A 22,234-nucleotide genomic window follows, 5' to 3' on the forward strand; every position below is an offset into this window, starting at 1 on the left:
CCCAAATTAAAACACCATCCTGATGCATCTTACGTGCTACTTGTGTATTTGTTTGTTCGGCTTTCATGTTGACTGGCTTCTAGAATAGGGAAAGAAAATCAAGAAAAATAAGAGAGAAAATTGACCCGGTTCCTGAAACTACCGGTATTTGAAAAAAAGAAGAAAAAAGATCCTGAAACTCTGCCGAATTTTTAAAAGGTTGTCGCAAATGAGTCCAAATTTTCAAAAATGACATTTTCCCCGGTCCTGAAAAATTGGCAGAACTACGCGGGTCTGATTCTCACCGGATGTGAGATACGTAGGCAAACCTCATCGGTTCCGGCCCATAATTTTTAAAAATCCAAAATATTTTCCTTTAATTCCTTCTTTAAGAGTCTTTTTTTTAGAAAATCCTAAACAAATAAAAAATAAGAAAATTTTTAAACCAAAAAATATTTTATTTGTAGGAGTCTTTCATTAGAAAAAGAAAACAAATGAAATCAAAATCCAAAAAAATATTTTCTACCTTTTTTTAGAAGTCTTTTTCCCAAAATTCAAAAAAAAAATCAAAAATAAAAAAAATATTTTCTTTCTTCTTTACCAGTCTATTTTTCAAAAATTTCAAAAAACATCAATCAAAAAAAACCAAAACAAAGAAATCCAAATTTATTTTCTTTTTTCTTTATAAGTCTTTCTTTTGGAAATTAAAAAAAAAAAATTAAAATCCAAAAAAAAGAGTTAGTTTATTTCCTTTATTTTTAATCTTCCCGAACTACGCAAGATCTGATTCATGTTGTCACATGATACGTAGGCAACCCACATCAGGTTCGATCGACCATAAAAAAAAAGTGTTAAAAAAATGATGATGATAATAACAAGGACCGACTGAGTCCATTCGTACGTGTCTCTTGTTTTGAATTGTAAAGAAAGTTTGAGGTGGTCAGTTTGTGGTAAGATGGCAACACAAGATCCAAGGGAAAAATGCCATTGGCAACTGGCATCGAAGCTGTTATAAGTGCTCAAGAGACTCAGGGTCAGAAGGTTCAACAAGAGTCTACTGTGGTTGAGGAAAATAGAGTACTGAAGCAGCAAATGACTGAAATGTGTCAAGCATGGGCCAATGGCCAAGGATCGCCTTTTTCTATTCATGGTTTCCCAGAGTTCACATCCATTTTGACTACTACCATTCCGGTCTCATTGCATGATCAATCTTATCCACATGGGTTGAGTCTTTATCCCAACTGTATGACTACAGCTGAAACTTTTGTTGCGCGCTCCCAAAGTGTGCCATTGACAACCAATCAGACAACCACTACTGTTATGCCCGTCTTCACCATCCCACAGCCGACAATGGTACAAAATAAAACTCATGAGTCACAATTTGCTACCCAGCAAGAACAATACCATTCTCCTGAGTACCACTCGTACCTATTTGATCTTCCTGCAAAAATTGAGAAGACTGCCCAAAAGATGGCACAAGAAGAAATGACCCAAAGAATGAAAAGCTTAGAACAACAGTTGAAAAACATGCAAGGGTTGGCAGGTCAGAAGAGTATTGCCTTCAAGGATCTATGTATGTTCCCCAATGTTCGTTTGCCACTTGGTTTCAAGATCCCCAAATTTGAAAAGTATGATGGACACGGCGACCCCATAGCTCACTTGAAAAGGTATTACAATCAGCTAAGAGGTGTTGGAAGAAATGAAGAATTACTAATGGCTTGTTTTGGGGAAAGCCTGACAGGGTAGCCTCTGAATGGTTTATTGATCAAGACACCTCTCACTGGCATGTCTGGGATGACATGGCCCGGACCTTTATCAGACAATTCCAGTACAACATCGACATCGCCCCAGACCGCAATTCCCTTTCTAACCTGAAGAAGAAATCGACTGAAAGCTTCTGGGAATATGCCATTAAATGGAGAGAGAAAACAGCTAGAGTTAAGCCACCCATGGATGACCACGAGCTAATCACTGTCTTCCTTCAGGCTCAAGAGCCAGATTATTTTCAAAACATGATGTCCGTAGTTGGAAAATCCTTCCCGGAAGCAATCAAAATTGGGGAAATAGTTGAGAATGGCCTTAAGACAGGCAGAATTATAAGTCAAGCGGCTCTCAAAGCTGCAACTCAGGCTGTTCAAATTGAATCAGGTAATTTTAGTGACATGAACGAGAAGCATGAAGAAACCATGATGACAACTGGGTCGAGAAGAGGTCCTAGGAGAACATCTCGAAGGTATGAGCAGCTTCATCAGGTTTTCCATGATTCCCCTGAGCACTACTATCCACCTCAGAACCCACAATACTCTATTGCTCCACTTCAGTATGTTGTCCAGCCACTAAGACACCCCAGAAGGCGAGCACCAGCACCGCAAAATCTCCACCAGCCTCCACAAAATTTTCAAATGCCCTATAACCCACATCCAAGCCAAGGGTATAGAGGAGAACAAAGGTTGAAATATAATTTTATACCAATAGGAGAGTCCTATGCATACCTGTTTGAGAAATTAAAGCATTATGACATGATTGCACCTATTCCTCCAAATCATGTGGACCCACGTGCAAAAAGCTTTGACCCTTCTAAAAGATGTGAATACCATTCCAATGCCCAGGGGCACAATGTTGAAAGCTGTCGGGATTTGAAAAGAGAAATAGAAAGGATGATCTGGGAAAAACTGATTGTGATCCAAGACAGTGACACCCAGAATATCATACAGAATCCTTTACCTGCACATGATAATGCACGCTTTGTGGGGATGATGCGTGGTGACATGGAGTATGAGAATCCTCTCGGAAACTTGCCGACTGAAATTGGAGAAGGCCATGGTGATTCTGATGAGCAAATTTGTGGCTAAATGTCAAGCATAGCAATTGAAAAGTCATTCCCTCCTCACTAGGAAGGAATCTTGGTAGCTTGTTTTGATATTTTTTCTATTATCTGGGTTATTCCAGGGTTGTGATCCAAATTTTATTTATTTTATTGAGTCAAACCCTTCTTTCCCTCTATTCTATTTGTGTGAGTCTTGTCTGTCTGTTGTGTTGCTATTTTCATTAGCCGAGTTATTTTAGGGTTGTAACTCAAACTTTAGGTTGTTTGTCTTGTTGTTTACTCAATGAAATATAGTTTGTCCTTTTGTGTCATTCCATACCTAGTTCTTTTCCCGCTAGTTTTAGTGACATGATATGCATGTGGAATTTTTGGCCAGATCTTAGAAAATTGATTTAATCTTGAATTGGATAACTAAGAACAAGGCATTTTTGAGGATGAATAAAGAGTTAAAACACTTTGGAATTAAGCTCGGGTAAAAGTTACCTTCAAATTGTTGTGAAGATTAGGTTTGAGGAATAACCAATTGAAGTTTGGTGGAAAGTTTGAGATTAATAGATGGAAAGTATTCTTCGACCACGACACACCAAGAAGATAGACATGCTCATCAATGTTGTGATCACGAAAGGATACTATAATTGGCATTCTCGAAGCTAGGAGACCCTTTTTCTGCTATCCAAACACTTTATACCCTTTGTTACCCCTTTTGAGCCTGTGTTATTTTCTTTGACCACCCTCTTTTGGAATTAAGTTTAGAGTCAAAAGTTAAAAAAAAAATGAAAAAAAATGAAAAGAAAAGTCCATGCCCTAAGAGACCAAACTGGGGCAACTCTTAGAAAGTACAAGTGAAAAAAAAAAATAGAATAGTCAAAGGTCCATGTCCCAGAAAAATAGAAGATGGGCAACTTGTTTTGAAAAAAAAAAGAAAGAAAAAGGAAAAAAGAAAAAAAGAGAGCAGAAAGAAACATGAAAAAATAATAGTTAGGTCAGATGTTTAAACTACGTTAAACTTGATTACTTTAAAAAAAAAGGATACGTAGGCAGCCTTACACGGTTCGGTCCAACCAAATAAGAATTAAAAAAAAATAAATCCCCAGTATCCGAAACTGGGACAAAGATTTTATTCCACTTTTTAAAGAGTCGATTCCAAGCGTTGTAAGTGTACAACCCATCATATTGAGTCTACTTTGAGCCTTCATACCGTCATTTATTTCTAACCATATCCAAAAGCCTTCCAAACAAGACCTCCTGATAAGTTTTGAGAGTGCCAAGGAAAATCCGCAATGAGCAATGGTTGTCATATGAGGGACATGGTCACTGTTCTCACTCAAGGAATCAAGAAAAAAATATAGAAAAAAAATGAGAGAGTCTTGCTGCTGAAAACCTTCACAGGCACTGTAAGGCGACGGCAAGAAGAGATAAATAAATGAGAGAGGCTTGTTGGTGAAAATCCCTCGGGACACCACTAGTCGAAAGTGAGTCGTGAAGCTGATGCAAAAGATTGGCACGAGTAAGCCCGACTTCAAAGGTCATAAGAACAGTAAAATGAAAGGTTGGATTAGTTTGATAGATCGACCATTAAGTCCAAAATGCATGTCATGATCACTAAGGTTAGTTACCGCAAAATACAAAAAAAACCTCTTCCTTCTGTCCTTCCGACAGTGGCACTTCTTGTTAATACTTGTTTCTTTGCATCATTGTGTCCTTCACTCTGAGTCAGTCCTTGTCAAAACAAGCCAGATAAGATTTCAAAATCTGCTACCAGCTTTTCAGTTGCACAAAGTAAATTTGGCCAGCACACTCAGTTGTTACTGTCAACATACCTTGAGGATTCATGCAAAGGCTTCCCCCAAAATACTCTTGTCTGCCTACTTGGTGCAAGCAAAGCTAACTTGTGATTCTCTGTGACAAACAAATTGCTCAAAAAGCAGGAAGTCATTCAAGATATCAGAAAAGGTCACCTAAGCAAAGATCTCCAGTTGGGATAAGGCTGTTTGATCCACAAAACACCAATGGCTTTGGGACCGAAACATTCAGGATTGATACAGAAAGGAAAGGTCCCTTGTAAGGAACAACAGAGTCTCCCAGCAGTGCAACCAACTACCAATGCAGTCGTTCTTCCAAAGACTGGATGATCACAAAGTCAAGCTGCCAAAGAAATCAAGGTCACAAATCGACCACCAGTTTTAAAACTGACAAAATTTTCTTTGTTTGAAATAGGAACAAAGTAGTGCAAGGAAGTTGGTTCAAAAAAAAAAAAAAAAGAAAGAAAAAGAAAAAAAGAAGAGAAGAGCCGACAAAGGGAAGTTTCTCTAATCTTTGCCTTTATTTGTCTTGCTAGTGTGCATAAATGTTGCCATTGCTCTTCACATTTTTCCTCCTAGGATAAAAAGTCCTAGTCTGATGGATTTCCTCCCAATAAAAATCTTAGTCTGATGAATTTTTCTCCTAAGATAAGAAAACCTAGTCTGATAAATTTTCTCCTAGGATAGAAATCTTAGTCTGATGAATCTTTCTCGTAAGATAACAAAACAAAAGGACCTAGTCTGATGAACTTTCTCCTAGGATACAAAGTCTTAGTCTGATGAATTTTTCTCCTAAGATAGAAAACCTAATCTGATAAATTTTCTCCTAGGATAGAAATCTTAGTCCGATGAATCTTTCTCCTAAGATAACAAAAAAAAGGACCTATTCTGATAAACTTTCTCCTAGGATCAAAATCTTAGTCTGATGAATCTTTCTCCTAAGATAGAAAACTTAGTCTGATGAATTTTCTCCTAGGGTAAACGTCTTAGTCTGATGAATCTTTCTCCTAAGATAATAAAAAAGAGACCTAGTCTGATGAATTTTCTCCTACGATCGAAATCTTAGTCTAATGAATCTTTCTCCTAAGATTGAAGACCTAGTCTGATAAACTTTCTCCTAGGATAGAAATCTTAGTCTGATGAATCTTTCTCCTAAAAAAAAAGAGACCTAGTCTGATGAATTTTCTCCTAGGATCAAAATCTTAGAATGAGGGAATTTATTTCAAGTTCAAGTTAGAGAGGCATCAAGATTCTGCCTGAAGAACAGGGTCAACTTTTAGTTTTTAAGTTCAAGTCAGAGACAGCAGGATCCCTCCTGAAGAATAGGGGCAATCTCCAGTTTTTCAATTCAAATCAGAAGTAGCGCGAGCCGCCTGAAGAACAAGGTTGCAAGCTCAAGTCTACCGCAAGTTTAAGTTTATTTCAAGTGCAAGTAGCAGGATGCCCGCCTGAAGAATAGGGTCAACTTCCAGTTTATTTCAATTTTCAAGTCATTGGCAGGCGCCCACCTGGAGAACGAGGGAATTCATTTCAAATTTCAAGTCAGTTGCAGCCGCCCACCTGAAGAACAAGGGAAGTCATTTCAGAATTCAATTTAAGTTAGAAGTACAGAAGCTTGCCTCAAGAATGCAAGTCGACAGTCCGAGATGACCAAAAGAAGAAGTCTCAATTCAGAAAAAAAGAAAAAAAGAAGAAGAAGTGAATTCAAAATGCAGAAGAAGATGAAAAGATATGGGCTGCTCAAGACATGACTGAAGTCGCAAGCTTTGCATGTCCCGTCTTGATCCGAAAAGCCGAAGAAGAATGAACTATCACCTGCAGCTAGCAAGCATCGAGGTTCAGATTAGAGTCTACATGAAGAACCACCCAAGACTCAAGATCACGCTTCAAAAGACTGATAGATAGGAATCTTGTAACTCGTAGCTGATAGGCTTAGTTAGTCTTTTTTATTTTGACTTTGGTGTAATAAGGAGCTCAGCAAGCAGTAAATAGCAGCAACAATAGTGAAATCACAGCTTCTCGATAGTCCCAGCTACCTAAACTTTCAGAACTACACCGACCTGATTCCTTTATAGCCAAGGATATGTAGGCAACCTCCGAAGCAAGGTTCGGTCAAACTTTTCAAAAAACGCTTCCCATTGAGTATCCAAACAGGCAAAAATTGCTCGTAATTGCTCACTTTATCTTTGCCCGAAAACTTTTCATATTTCCGAGCAAAGAGGGGCAGCTGTGAGCACCTAATTTTTTTCCCTAATATAAAATTACTCCTAAAAATCCAAAAAATAGCTTTAAATTTTTTTTTTTATATTTTTACTTAGTTTGCTTTGTACGTATTCATGTTTGATGCATTTTAAGTTGCATTTTAAATCCTAAAGAAAATACAAAAATATTTTTAATTTTTATATTTTTAGATTTTAATTGCATAATTAATTGCATTTATAAAACACTAAAATACCAAAAAATACATTAGTAACTCTACATGCATTTGTTAGCTAAATGAATTAGTTAATTGTAGAAAAATAGGTCATTAGGTTAATTTTACAAAGTAGTTGGAACTAGGAGTGTTAAATAAATTGATTAGTCTTGGAAAATACAAAGAAAGAAAAGAGAAGGCTATGGGGTCTCATTACAGCTTTGGGCCAGGTGCTTCTAGTGGCCCATTTTCTTTCCATTCACCCCAGCCCACTACCTGCCAGCCCAATATTCCCTCTTCACCTCTAAAATAGACCCTAATTTCACCCTCCCCTTTGATTCTCAACACTAAAAAGAACGGATACCCCTCACTTCAACAAGCAGCGGTGCACCCCTCCCTCTACTCCATCTTCAATCTCTCTCAGGACTTCCCCCATTTTAAAACCTAGAGTTGCCTCTCCTCCTTCTCCGGCTCTCTCACCGAATCCCCCATACAATACTCCTCACTCTCACACATGCCTAAGCCATCTAGTAGTAACTGATAAGACGCCAAAACCAGATCTGAAAATCATAAGCTAAGAAAGATAAGAAGAAAAACTGAAATTTTCAGGGGGATTTGAAGAGAACTTATTTCCAAGCCCGATTTCTTTCTTCTCGGGTTTCTGAAAGTCATTTTGAGCCGTGGAATCGCTGTATTATCGCTGTTTGTTGCTGCAACCGTATTGAGCTCTGTTTGGTTTGGATTTTGCTTCTTTTTGGTAAATTTGTTGGTGATTTCACTGTTCAACCAGCCGAGTTGCACTCTCCAATCCAAACCTTTATTTAGTGGATTTCTGTTGAGTATTCTTCTTTCCAGTCTAGGTATGTTCTGTATCTTATAATTGTTTAGTTGAATGAAATTGAAATTGTTTTAAAATTGTACTGTTTCCCATACTCTATGTCTATTTCCTTACATCTTGAATCCCTCCTGACAATGATGCTTTATGCGAATGATGCATTTTGAATATTCACTAAACCTTTTATTAATCACAAGTTCGATAAAATCAGTTTTGGTATGTGATGATTCAAACATTTTCTTTGCAATGATAACTAGATGTGTAGGTTTATAATTTTTCCAACAATTGGTTTGAAATTGGCGTGATGGAGAGATCTATATTAAAAAAAAGGTCCTAGTAGTGCTTGTAGTAGAACGTTATTGTAGAGATCCATGTAACGGACGCTAGATCTAAATTACAATACTTTGTTCTTTGTTCCTTAGCTGGATGTTTGCTAACAGTGGTAATGAGGGAGATGGGTTTGCATTATTGTTTACTCTTCACGTGTATTTGGCATCGCGTGAGATGATTCATATCAATTAATTACACAATGCAAATCTTGCTTAATTGGAGTTTAATAGCAGAACAAGTCCAAGTTTATAAAACTTTTAGTACTTGGAGCATACGACTCCATTATGTGAAACTCATCTGCTATCTTTTAAATAGTAATCTGTATAGTTTTTTTTATTTCCCTCTAAATAAGTTCCATTACTTTTGGCTTTCATGCTTGATTCCAAACGTAGTAAAATTAAGCAACTTTTGAGCATCGTAGATTGCTTTAGGCGCGATTAATAATAAAACATTGTGACTATGGGTACGATTCCCGTGGCATGGTCGTGATACATAATCCCCAATTCGAGTGTGCGTTTCACGTGACTCGACCGTAACTTCGAATAATAATAAAATTAATATGTTGTAAATCGCGGGTGCGTTTCATGTGGCGCGATTCGCAATGTGTACAAAAACAAACGAGTGCGCGACATCGTGACTTGTTCAAACAAATTCCATAAATACTAAAAGCGGTTAAAAGGTAAAATGCACAATAGATTTTAAACATGTAATAATTCAGATAATCAAGCCAAGTATTAATTGTTAAGCGACCATGCTAAAATCACGGAACTCGGGAGTGCCTCACACCTTCTCCCGGGTTAACAGAATTCCTTACCCGGTCTTCTGTATTCGTGGACCGTAAAAATAGAGTCAATTTCCTCGATTTGGGATTTAAAATAAACCGGTGACTTAGGACACCATAAATTATTCCAAGTGGCGACTCTGAAATAAATAAGTAATCCCATTTCGAATAATGTCACTTTAATTGAAAAAACTCCCTATCCCCTCGGGAAAAAGGAGGTGTGACATAATTAACCTTAAACACCATTAAAAGGATGTTAAACATAACTTAGGCAGTAGATAAAAATTCGAACCCTAAGCTTAAATTAGCTCACCATCATCCTTATTCACATCACAACACCATAGAGGGGTTATTCTTCACCTTTGGCTAACTTTGATGTTGGATTATGGTGTATTTTTTGAAATTTGTTTGGAGCCTTGGGGAAACTGTTTGGGAGGGTTTGGAGAGTGTTAGTATGGAAGGATGTCGAAAAATGAGCAAAGCTCATTCCACAAACGAGATAAAACAAGTGAAGGTCGGCCACCGACCAAGTGGGTCCCATAGGGGCATCTTGCGCAGTCTCGCAAAAACGTGAATATATCTCTACTCCAATATTATATTGACAAATGGTTTAATGAATTAGAAATTAGACTCATAGATATTCAATTTGGTAGGTAGATCATCCAGTAATGCCAAGTATAATGGGAGAAAAGCTCAGCTACATTTGACCTAATTTTCAGCACATTTATGAGTGTAACTTGTGATGACCTTTGCAAACTTTTGTTCCACAACTCGCTTGACTTCAAAACATAACACACGATTATGATATAGATAAAATAATTCATAACATAACCTCTTTATCATGTTAATATCCCTAGTCTCACTCAAAAGTATATGTTATAACATTCCCAACTTGTCGACTTTTGACGAAATTTATTTTCTTCAATTCATTTAGCTTCTAAGCCTTCCAACCCTCTTGGTACTTGGTATTCACTATCTTAGGTATTTTCAACCTCAAAGTTAACATGATTAACATTCTTCATGTACTTTCAAAGATAATCTCATTTCTTAGCTTATATCAATTGACTTGCGACGTGCTTTTACGTACAAAAACATGGGGTGTAACATGATTCGTTTATCAGTCTCATAACCTATATCTCTTACAAATATTTTAGTACTTTCCTTGCCATCTAGGAAACTATTTTGTGAATAAATCAAAGGCTAGGGCATTCCCCCCTTTAGGCCTCTTTCTCACACCACGACCTATGGTTATAATTCTTCCAATCTCGCAACTGTCGCTACCTTCTGTCATGCTGCCTGTATGACTCTGTCCTTGTATGTGCGCCTATGCAACTCTTCTCTCCTTTTTCTTCTAGCTTTTAGCCAATCTCCAGGCCTCACTTTGTGAGTATATACAGTACTATGACAAGTTGTCCCTCCCGATATCTATAGGTGTGCTGAAGTTCTTCGCTCAGTTCTTTTTCGCACTTACGACTGTTGCTATATCTTGTTTCGTAGCCTAGGATATCTATCCTTATGGCTTTAATACATCTAGGTATGTCATACTATACCATAACACTTACTTTGAGTTATTATTACCGAGGTATGCTACCTAACTCCAGGTTACTCTCCGCAGCATAACCCATATGTATAAATCTAAGTCCTTTAATGCTTCCTCATTACTATTCATCTTAAGAATGACAGCCTAATCTCATCTCATACTTTGAAACTTTTATCCATCTATTATTGATTCATCTTAATGTGGATCTATAATCTACCACTAATAACTTGAATCTCTTACGTAACACATTGTCACTAGGGCTCACGTCTCATCGGGGAACATCTGAAGTGATTTGCCTAATCCACATAGGGGCCATGCTATACTTCAATAACCGTATTTCATGGCATCACAATGTGGTTCATCCTATACTGAGGTAGTACTCCTTTGAGTTCATTCAAGCTATACTGAGCTTTTTATAACTTACAAAAACCATTAGCTCTCTTGTTTTGATGGGTTTAATCCCGAGGAATTACTTATTATCGTCATCTTATCACTCACCTTTTCTTATCCTTACTCCTGTCTATCTAAGACCTTGTCACTCTACCATATTTAGCTTGTGACCTACACATATCTATTTATACTACTCACAACCTTCCTTTAACTTGCTAGCACCATAGAATTCTTTATGTTATTCTGGAACCTTAAGTGAGACATCATATCGTCTCTAACTCTTCTTTACTCTCTTAGCTAGACCTCTCAGTACCTGAAAACCATAGGCTGGAAGATATTCCACTGACGACACCACTATCATTCGTGGATACTGAATCACGATGCTTCTAGCCCTCTATCTAAAGTCTAGACTATTCACAACCTTCTGCACTTTAGTATCTCGTACCTTCTTTACCTTTACCTTTCTTACCTTTAAATATTGCATTGTATCTTCTGTTGCTTTCATAACCTCCCTTCCACATAGGTGGAATTCACGTCCACACCTTAAGGCTCTACTATAATACATGCACCTATGGTGCATACACAATCTGGCGGGAGCTTCATACTGATTTCTTATGAGGCTGTACTCTTCTAACTGGCTTTATTGTAGATCTATTATAGAATATGGTTGTTGTACTATCCCTCTTGTACCTCTGCTATCAATGGTAATTCTGCAATATTCTAAGTCATGATTTGTATAATCATCTAGGTCTAATAATCGGACTCCTCATTTACTTATCTATTGTAACTCTCGAGCTTCCTCTTGTCTCTCAACCTTTGTGTAGGCTTAAGCTATCTTCAAATCTACGGCTTAGGTTATTAGTTATCACCTTAGCCTTTCGTAGACGCTATGGAACATCCATGTTATAATCTTATAATAATTCAAACCTTTGTATGTGACGTGGACTTAATTCTTTCTTTTAACTTATACCGAAGTCTCCTGTAACTGTAAGAATGTCAACATATATGTTGCATGGATAATACTCTGAAATCTTAAGTGCAGCCATAACGTAACTAAATCTGGGTCATAGACCGATTAATTCCTTTCATGCCTTTTCAGCTGTCTTTAAACATAATCAGTTACTTTTCCTGGTCGTTCTGCCACTTGTTGCATGAATACTTGGCTTATCTTAGTGCCCACACATACTGGAATTTCGTGTAACTCATATGATCTCGAATATTACTTTGGATTTTACTCTCCGTTCCTTAGTCACGATAGGTGCCACTTTCTTATGGAGTGCATACAATATTATAGTGAGACTGTTGTTACAAGATCATTTCTTCTTTAGGTCACTATGCTTATGTTGAAGCCTTCTTCCTTATTTTCTCAGCTAGTCTTTCGTTTTAGCACTTAGGGGAGACCCTCTGACTCCTATAAAGATGCGAGCTTATTATATCATATACCCGAAGGAACTTTTGATGTTCTTACTCACCTATAATTATCCTTAGTTACATAGCTCCGTGCCCTTGTGTTCGTAGAGTTACTTCAGAACTGAAATTTTGACTATCTCCCCAGTGGAACTCTCTTTGATTTTTGTAATACTTATATGGTACCTTTAACTACCCCAACTCCTATCTGAATATTTCTCAAGGATTACGATATCATATCTGTGAGACTGAATTTCCTGTGCTGGGTTTCACTACATTTATCTTGCATGATCTGCTGATTTATTTGAGGCATGTTTTCTAGCCGTAACTAGGCTCTTCCTGAATCAACTACTAACTACTCGCCAGTCCATGCTCATATCTATATTTTGCATAACCTTTCTTGGGTTATGTCTTTTGTCTTAACTTACCTTTCGCACTGACTCCTAATGTATCAAGTGTCCATTCACACTTATTTATCAATAACATCCTGGCCGGGAACCCTTACTGCCTCTCCCCGACATCTTCTGGAGTTGTAATATATCTGTAGGATCTGAGTAAATGAAATCTCATTCCTATCTCCTTTTTACCGCATTCTTCCTTTACTATTCCATAATTACCTGAACCACTTAACTCCGACTTAATAATATCACACCATTTTCCCCCTTTAGGGGAGTACTAACATTTAATGCTATGAAGATTTACCTATAAATATTTTACATCTTCATCTTCGACGTCTTTTCATGTCTTCACTGACTTTTACTCGCCTTGCAGTAACCCTTCTCTACCAGGGATAACTGCATTTCTTACGCACGAGGGTGACACCTAGTGTAACTGGCACCCTTAGTTCCTCAAGCTTAACTCTGCACACAGTGTTTGCTTTAGGGAAGCGTCTTCCTGAATGACCTTTAAAGGTTATTCTTCCTTTATCCATTCTATCATTGCTAAAACGCGATCTATGAAATTCTCACGATGCCGACTATTATCAAATCCTTCGGCCCCTAAATCATGTTCGATTCTTTTTTCTTGTTTACTAGCCCATACTAATTTCTATTACTCCGGGGGTCTAACTTAGCCTTCTAGTAATCATGTTAGAGACACCAACTTATTTCTCGAAATAAGGATATGACTTTATGGCATATACTCATTTATAGTCTCAAGGCCTATCACCTCTTGTCTTTTCCTTTACTTGAATATAGATTCTGTCATCCTGTCATATTATAATTTACCGTTATCACCCTTTTATCACATCTTGCTCGTAATGCTTCATTTACTCTCTTCTTATTCTCCTGCTAATATCTCGCTTTATTACCTTATTCTGAAAACTTCAACAAATTATGCCCGGAGTACGCATCAAGAGAACTCATCAATTCATGCCCAGTCGTAGCATCGATCATTTGGTAAATGTTTGTCAATGGAAAAGAATCTTTAGGGCAAGCCTGAACTAAATCTTTATAGTCTATACACATTCTAGACTTATTATTCTTTTTAGGTATAACTACTACTTTAGCTAACCAGTAAGGATAACTTACTTTATAAGTAGAACCTATATTTAGCAACTTGGTTACCTCTTCCTTTACAAACCTATTTCTGATCTCGGCTATCGATTGCTTCTTCTGCTTTACCGAAGGGAAAGTCTAGTCCAAACTTAACTTGTGGACATCCACTTCCAGCAGAATACCTGTCGTATCTAAATGAGACAATGCAAAACAATCAATGTTAGATTTTAAGAATTCAATAATTCTATGCCTGAGTTCGGGGCTCAACCCTGTTTCCAAGTAAACCTTTGTTTTCCAGAAATTCCGTGAACAAAACAATTTATTCAAGCCTTCTGCGGTTGACTTTGTTACGTCTGTTTCTTTCGGTACCTGATAAAAATCTGATGTCTCTTCTTTTCCATCACCTTCAATAGGGACCAGAAGAGAAGTAGACACTAGTTCCTGTAGTTGGTATTTACTGATTCCCTCCACCTTACTTCTAGATAAGGTGACTGCATTCATTTCTCTTGCAGCAGGTTGAACTCCTCTAATCTGTTTGACCCTATCCAGTGTAGGGAACTTTAGTAATTGATGGTAAGTTGATATCACTAACCTTCATTTCATTGATCCATGGTCTACCAAGGATCACGTTATAGCCCATATGGCCATCCACAACTTCGAACAATGTGGATTTCGTCACCCCTTCACCATAGGTAGGTAAAACGATCTCACATCGGGTCATTACAATTGTTAAATCCAAAAGCTTTATTGCCGAAACTATGTTTTCGGTTAACTTCGCTTGTCCAAAAACCTCAATTGAATGATATTGACTGAACTACCTGGATCAACCAACACACGTTTAATTTTAAAATCTAAAATATTAAGAGATATTACCAGAACATCATTGTATGGTAAAATAAGGTCATTTACATCTTCCTTCATGAAGGTGATTTCATCATCCTCCGATGCTTTCCAAATTCTCTTGCCATGAGTGACTGATATCTTCGTCTTTTTAGCAACCAAAAATATCACCCCAATAGCTTCAACCCTACCAAAGTTCACGTGAATCGTTAGGCGAGGAGACCCGGTAGCTAGTTATGCCGCTTCTGTTGCATCTCGACTCCTCCCATAATTGTTCTTAGCCCGGTCACTCAAAAATTCTCTAAGGTGACCCTTTTTCAATAGCATCGCCACTTCTTCACGAAGGTGCCAGTAGTCTTTAGTTCTATGGCCATGTGTTCTGTGGAATTCACACCACAAATTAGGATCGCTCTGATTGGGATATGATGGAATTGATTTCGGGAACCTTGCCTCCTTGATATTTCTCATATCCGAAACCACCTCTACCAGACTAATGTTGAAATTGTAATTTGATAACCGGGGATATCTTAAATCCCGAGACCCCGATGACTCTTTATCCTGCAATGTCCTACTACTTCGACCATGATCCGTCCTTCTATTCGGTATGATTCTTTCCGATGACTGAAAACTTTTAGCTCTACGCCCATCATATCTTTCATTTGATAAATAAGGTTGAAAACGATTCCTAGATGATCCCCGATCCGCATCAGAATTATTTTTGAACGTTTCCTGATTCCAATCGCGATTACGACCCTTGGATGACACCGAAGAACTCAATTGATCATCTTCAACTCTGTTTTTGATTTATAATGATTATGGACATCTATCCATGTGGTTGCCTGAAATTCTAACTGGATCTCCTTTAATTTCCTCGAGCCATCGGATCTTAAAGGATTGAGGCCTTTGGTGAATGCCTTTACTACCCATTCATCTAGTACTGCCGGCAAAAACATCCTTTCCTTTTGGAACTGGATCACGAACTCTCAAAGCAATTTAGATTCTCCTTGAGTGATTCTGAATATATCTGCCATCCTAGTTTGGACTTTCCTTGCCCCAGCATGAGCTTTTATGAAAGAATCTACAAGCATTTCAAAAGAATCAATTGAATGGTCATGTAAAATAGAATACCACGTTAAAGCTCCCTTTGTTAGACTTCACCAAATTTCTTTAGAAAAATAGATTCGATCTCATGCACATCCAAGTCATTTCCCTTTACAACCATAGTGTAAGTTGTGATGTACTTATGTGGATATGAAGTTTCATCATACTTCGAAAAATCCAACATCTTGAAACTTTTGGGAATCAATCTGGGGATGCACTCGGTGTGAACGATAGTTGGGTATACTTCTTTGATTCTGGGCCCTTCAATATCAGAAGTGCCCCTGGGATCTGATCCATCCGAGCGTGGAATGCTTTAGCATTTTGATCCATCCGATCATTCATTTTCCTCATGAACCTCATGAGCTCAGTTTTAAAAGGATCATCTACGTTGTTATCATTTCCGGATCCACTACCTGCACCACCTGCTTGATTATCATTAAAACCAAACTCCTCCCTCAAAGTGACGTTACCGGTTCTTTACACTGTCTCATTTGTAGGCACCCTGGGCGGGGCTTGAACTCCTCTATTAGAATTATTTGAGGCAATTGATAGTGCTTGCTGGAGCTTAGTCATTATCTTGTCCTATCTAGAGAGATTATCATGATTTCCCTTTGCTGTGCTCTCAAAACTTTCACCGTATCAGCAACAAGTTCATCATCCATATCATTAGGGGTAGGACTCCTCGTAAGCCTGAGTATTTCATTCTTCTGGGATTGGAGTTGCTTCATTCCTATCGTTGCGTGTTTCACTGGTAGAATCATCCTGCTAATTTCCACCAAGGAAATTGTCTTCGTACTCATTGACGTTGTTTGTTCCAACATTGAGCGAGTTGTTGACATCATTAGGTGCCATATCTATTTTTTCTTTACTAAAAAAAAGCGTCAAAATACGTTATTAAAAGATGAAAGGATCAAAGTAATACCCCACGGTGGGCGCTAAACTGTTTACCCGTAAAACAGTACAGTTGAATTTGTAACGTGGTTTATAGACAAGTAAATTAATTTGATCCAAGAATATAAAGTAACAAAGAATAGAAATAAATTAAATAGGAATACTTGAAGAAAATACAAGCCTGGATGTGAAGTGAGCTTCTCCGGAAGCAAGAATAAGAATAGAATATTGAGCAAAAAGATGATAATAGAAAGCAAGAGTAAGTTTAGCCTTTTTTTTATACAAGTATTTCGTATTTACAATGAGTACAAATTCCTATATTTATAACTTAATTCAGGGTGACAAGATCCCCAAATAAAACTCCTCTTTAATATGAATAAAAACCCCTCCTGATAGCTACATAAGTGTTGAGTTTAAATGCAAAAATTCTTTGTAATGGCCGCTCCTTGAATGTTACCTTCTTCAACTAATATCTTACTTTCAACTTTTCGTCCTCGGTTTCAATATCTTCGGAACTCACATAACACCTGTCACATGCTCGTAATTGGTGCCAACTATTTGCTGACTTATACCCTACCTGTCTTTACTGCCACGTGTCAACTCGACGAACGTCCACCTGTCATCCATCAATTTTACCCCGTACATTTAGAAAGAGCTTGAACACATAAAACCACAAAAGTTTTTAATACATAGCATGTTATTACTTTTCTTAGAACGATGAACCGCTGCCTATAGTGTCCAACCAATCAACATACCAGATTTAAAATAAACACAAAAACCAAGCAAAAGAAGAAAAATAGGAGAGTGTGTATGTGTTTTTCATAAAATAAGGCAATAGATATATAATGCAAAAATGATGGGTCTATATTAAATAATATCAACAGAAGATTAACCAAGTAATAAAACTGATCTCAAGATCTCAACTATGGCATTGCATCACAGATCTGACTTTCATATATCAAAGTTCAATCTGCCAATTGACTACGTGAGCAGGAAAGAGGGAAGCGGGGAAGGTAGATTAAAAATAAGGAGAAACAAACAAATAGCCAACTGGGATAATATTGGTAGAATTTGACTAATATTAATACCAACTTATGAATTGACTAATATTAGTAACATTTTTGCTCTGAAAAACTAAACCCGACAGTTTTTTATCACGACCCAAACCGAAGGGCCGCGACGGGCACCCGGTGCCTTACTCAACCGAATATCAATGTAACGTATCTTTCTTATCATAATATCATGGGTAAATGAGCTGAAAAGTCCGTCATGAGATAACTAGAATAAAACATAAGAGAATACTCGGCATAAGACGACCCAACATGATATACAAACTTATACATGTGACATACATGTCTATAAGGCTGAAATGATCATTTGTACACTCAAAACATAAGCTGACAAGGCCATACAATCATCCATATAGATGACATCTGTCTATAAGCCTGTAAGAGTACATAAACATTATTCCCCGCCATACCAATCATTACATGTCCAAAATATACTAACCAAATAGGTAGCTCCGGAGCAAGTGGAGTGCGCCAACACTTCCTCTGAGCTCATAGGCTATTAGGAAGACTGTCAATCGGTCTATCGAGACCTGCGGGCATGAAACGCAGTATTCCCAAGCAAAAGGGACGTCAATACGAATAAAGTACCGAGTATATAAGGCAGGAAAGCATAAATAAGAATAGAAATATAAAGAGAGATAGAAAAGATAAAACCTATAACATCTGACTACCTCTTAGGGCTACATACATGAAATGCATGATACATACATACATACATATATATATATATATATATATATATATATATATATATATATATACACACACACAAAAAAAAAACTTTTAAAAACATATGCCTCTGTGAGCATCATCATCATATCATACCCGATCGTGATAGGCTCGGTAAAAACTTACCTGGCCATCATAAGGCTCAGTAAAATCTTAACTGGCCATGTGAAACTCGGTAAAACCCAACTTATTAGTGGTTGCATAATAGGTTTCATACCCGGCCGACTATAGTGCGGCTCGGTAGAGTAAAATAGATATATATATATAATGCATGCTGGACTCATGGAATTACGTTCTAAACCTTTCAGATTGACGTAAGGTCGTTGCAACTTCGATTAACGTTATGGACATCCATACATTCAATATGAATCTCAATAGAATTCAAGCATCATACACACATGATTAGAATAGCTTTATAAGGAAAGAACAACATGGAAAACCTTAGTTTCTAGGAGTAGATCCGTTATGAAATAGTGTATCGTTTACGTTCATTTCACTTTAGATCATGCCAAAAGAAAGAAGGAAGTGCCTTAACATACCTTATCACAGTCTATCCAATAACCATGTCTCGTCACACTTTAATCTACAATAATGATAATAATACTATCGTTAAGTTACGAATGATGCAACTATCATACAACGAATGACAAACTTATTTTATATTAAAATGGGCAGCATCTCCCATGTTTTCCTTGCTTTCCAAAAGTCCATAAAAACAACAAGAACACATAAAACCTTCAACTATATACTTTCAACACCACAACACACCCAACAACCCAACAATATCAATCAATCTACACAACAACAAATGCATAAACGTCACCAATGAAACTACTATTTAACACGATAAGCGACAAGCTTGGATTGGAACCAAACCCTAACTCTTTTTCCCATCTCCCCTGTACTTACAACACCATCAATAGGTCTAACATATATATACATATATATATATATATATATATATATATATATATATATATGTTGACATGACATTCCAACTTTATATCCATCATAAAAGTAACATCAAACAATTCAACAAGATATAACAACAACATGGACAACTTCTAGGTATTGTATGTTTTATTCTTATCCTATTTAAAATATCATCAACATACTCAACATATAGACAAGCATAACAACAATAAGAACATTATAACCAAGCTATTCCCCAAGATTTCAAGCCATATGAAGTCATATTCACAACTCCAAAATAGTCCAATAAGAGACAACAACTTCTTATACACTTCAAGTTCTATATTTGAAATTTTTCATCCAAATAACTTAACCAACATATATAAGCTTATGCCCAAGCAATAGGGTGTTATACTTACCTTAAATAATTAGAACAAACTCGAACCAAAGCTTCCCTTAGCTTACAAGCACCCTGTAATGACCCGACCGGTCGTTTTGAGAGTTGTAGCACCGTTCCCCCATTTACTGCTCATTTTATACTTTATAGCTATTTTATGACTTGCTGAGGTAGTCGATTCGGGTCCAGTGTGATTTCAGGATGAAATGAGACACTTAGTCTCAAGGTTGAAAGCTTAAGTTGAAATGATTGACCAGATGTTAATCTTTGAGTAAACGATTCTGGAACAGAGTTTTGATGGTTCCATTAGCTCTGTTAGGTGATTTTGGACTTAGGAGCGTATCCAAATTGTGATTTAGAGGTACGTAGTGGAATTTGGCTTGAAATGGTGAAAGTTGAATTTTTGGAAAGTTTGACCGAGAGTGGACTTTTTGATATCGAGGTCGGATTTCGATTCCAGAAGTTGGAGTAGGTCCGTGGTGTTATTTGTGACTTGTGTGCAAAATTTGGGATCAATCGGATGTGATTTGATAGGTTTCCGCATCATTTGTAGAAATTGGAAGTTCAATGTTTATTAGACTTGAATCTATGTGCGATTCGTATTTTTGATGTTGTTCGAGGTGGTTTGAAGGCTCGACTAAGTTTGTATGAGGTGTTAAGACTTGTTGGTATATTTGGTTGAGGTTCCGGAGGCCTCGGGTTGATTTCGAATGGTTAACAGATCGATTTGAAGTTTGAGAGAAGTGCTAAAGCTCTCCAGCTTCTGGTGTAATCGCACCTGTGGAGTGGGGATCGCAGGTGCGGTCTTGCAGAAGTGAGGGGTGAACCACAGAAGCAGAGATGGCTGGCCTGGGCAGGGCACAGGTGCGAGGGTATAACCACATCTGCGAGCCCGTAGATGCAAGCGAGGCTCCGCAGATACGTAATTAAGAGAGGGGCTTGTTTTCGCAGAAGCGGGTAGAGGGCCGCAGAAGGGCCTCCGCAGGTACGGAACTTAGAGCGCAGATACGGGCCTGGGGGACTTAAGTGATTTCTGCAGAAGCGGGGAATTGACCGTAGAAGCGGTTCCGCAGGTGCGGATATATGGCCGCAGGTGCGAAAAGCCTGGACAGACTATTAGAAACAAGGGTTCACGATTTTGGCTTCATTTCAAACATTTCAAGCACGGTTTAGGCGATTTTTGAGAGGGGTTTCGAGGGGATTCTTGAGGTTAGTCCCTTGTGATTATTTTTGATCAACAATATTGCTTCCCCATTGATTTTCCCACATAGTTGGTGTGTATTTAAGGTGTAAATTGGGAGTTTAAGGCTTGGGATTTGGATAGTTTGATTTGGGGATTTGGTGCCGATTTTTGATACATTTGGTATGGGTAGACTCATGGTTGAGTGGGCTTTTGGGTTTTGTAACTTTTATTGAATTTCGAGAGTTGGGTCCAGGGGCCAGCTTTTGAGTCGATTTTTGATTTTGAGTAATAATTTAGCATTTTCTTATAGAGTGATTCCTTTAGCCCGTATTAATTATATCGCATTGTTTATGGCTAGATTCGAGGCATTCAGAGGCCGTTTCGCGAGGCAAGGGTGTGTTGGAGTAGATATTTGCTCGTATTGAGGTAAGTAACAGTTCTAAATTTTGTTCTGAGGGTACGGAACCCCGTATTACATGTCATGTATTTGGTTTTGAGGTGACGCACATGCTAGGTGACGGGCGTGTGGGCGTGCACTATAGGAATTGTGACTTGGTCAAATTCTGTGGAACCGTGTAGTTGCATAATCTGTTTTTATCTGTACATTCTTCATGTATTAGAGAAATTTAACCACAAATCATGTTTAGACTATGTGTTGGCATTGTAGGGACCCACATAGGTCGTGTACATGTTGAACTATCTACTAAATTGTTGTTTGTACTCAGTCACAGTTTATTTGTATATTACATCTTGGTCTCTATTGTTCATTTTGATGCATCATATCATTGCCGTTTGGGCTGCTTATTATGAGTTCTGAGAGCCCGAGATACTGAAGAGGTTGACGACTAAGTGAGGCCGAGGGCCTGGTTGTGAGGTATTATACTGTTGCACGTGAGTTGTCCGTGCGGATCCAGATATTTTACTATAGCATGTGAGTTGTCCGTGTGGATCCAGATATTATATTATAGCACGTGATTTGTCCGTGCAACACGTGAGTTGTCCGTGCAGATTATAGCGCTCGGACTGAAGAAGCCCTTCCGTAGTCTACACACACCCCCAGTGAGCGTTGGAACCTACTGAGTGTGAGTGTCGAGTGCTGAGTGAATGGGGGGGCTGAGTGACTGTGATCCTGAAAGGATGCATTTGATTTCATATATGCTACACCTAGATAATTTCTGAAAGATATTGCACTCTGTTTCAGTTGAACTTGATATGAAATTACTGTTTTGGCCTTAATTGTCAAACATGAAAGCATGCCTACCTTCCATGTTAAATCATTGTAATTGAACTATAACTGTAAAGCTCGTAACT

General features: G+C 37.8%; 1 protein-coding gene across 1 annotated transcript; it reads left to right on the plus strand.

Moving 5' to 3' along the window:
* The first annotated feature begins 960 nt into the window (after window positions 1-960).
* Window positions 961-1,725, plus strand: LOC117275677 (uncharacterized). The gene has a single exon (XM_070186590.1). It carries the CDS (start codon window positions 961-963, stop codon window positions 1,723-1,725), a length of 765 nt encoding a protein of 254 aa, XP_070042691.1.
* The last annotated feature ends 20,509 nt before the right edge of the window (window positions 1,726-22,234 follow it).

The sequence above is a fragment of the Nicotiana tomentosiformis genome, chromosome 10, assembly GCF_000390325.3.
Source record: "Nicotiana tomentosiformis chromosome 10, ASM39032v3, whole genome shotgun sequence".
Taxonomy (NCBI): Eukaryota; Viridiplantae; Streptophyta; class Magnoliopsida; order Solanales; family Solanaceae; genus Nicotiana; species Nicotiana tomentosiformis.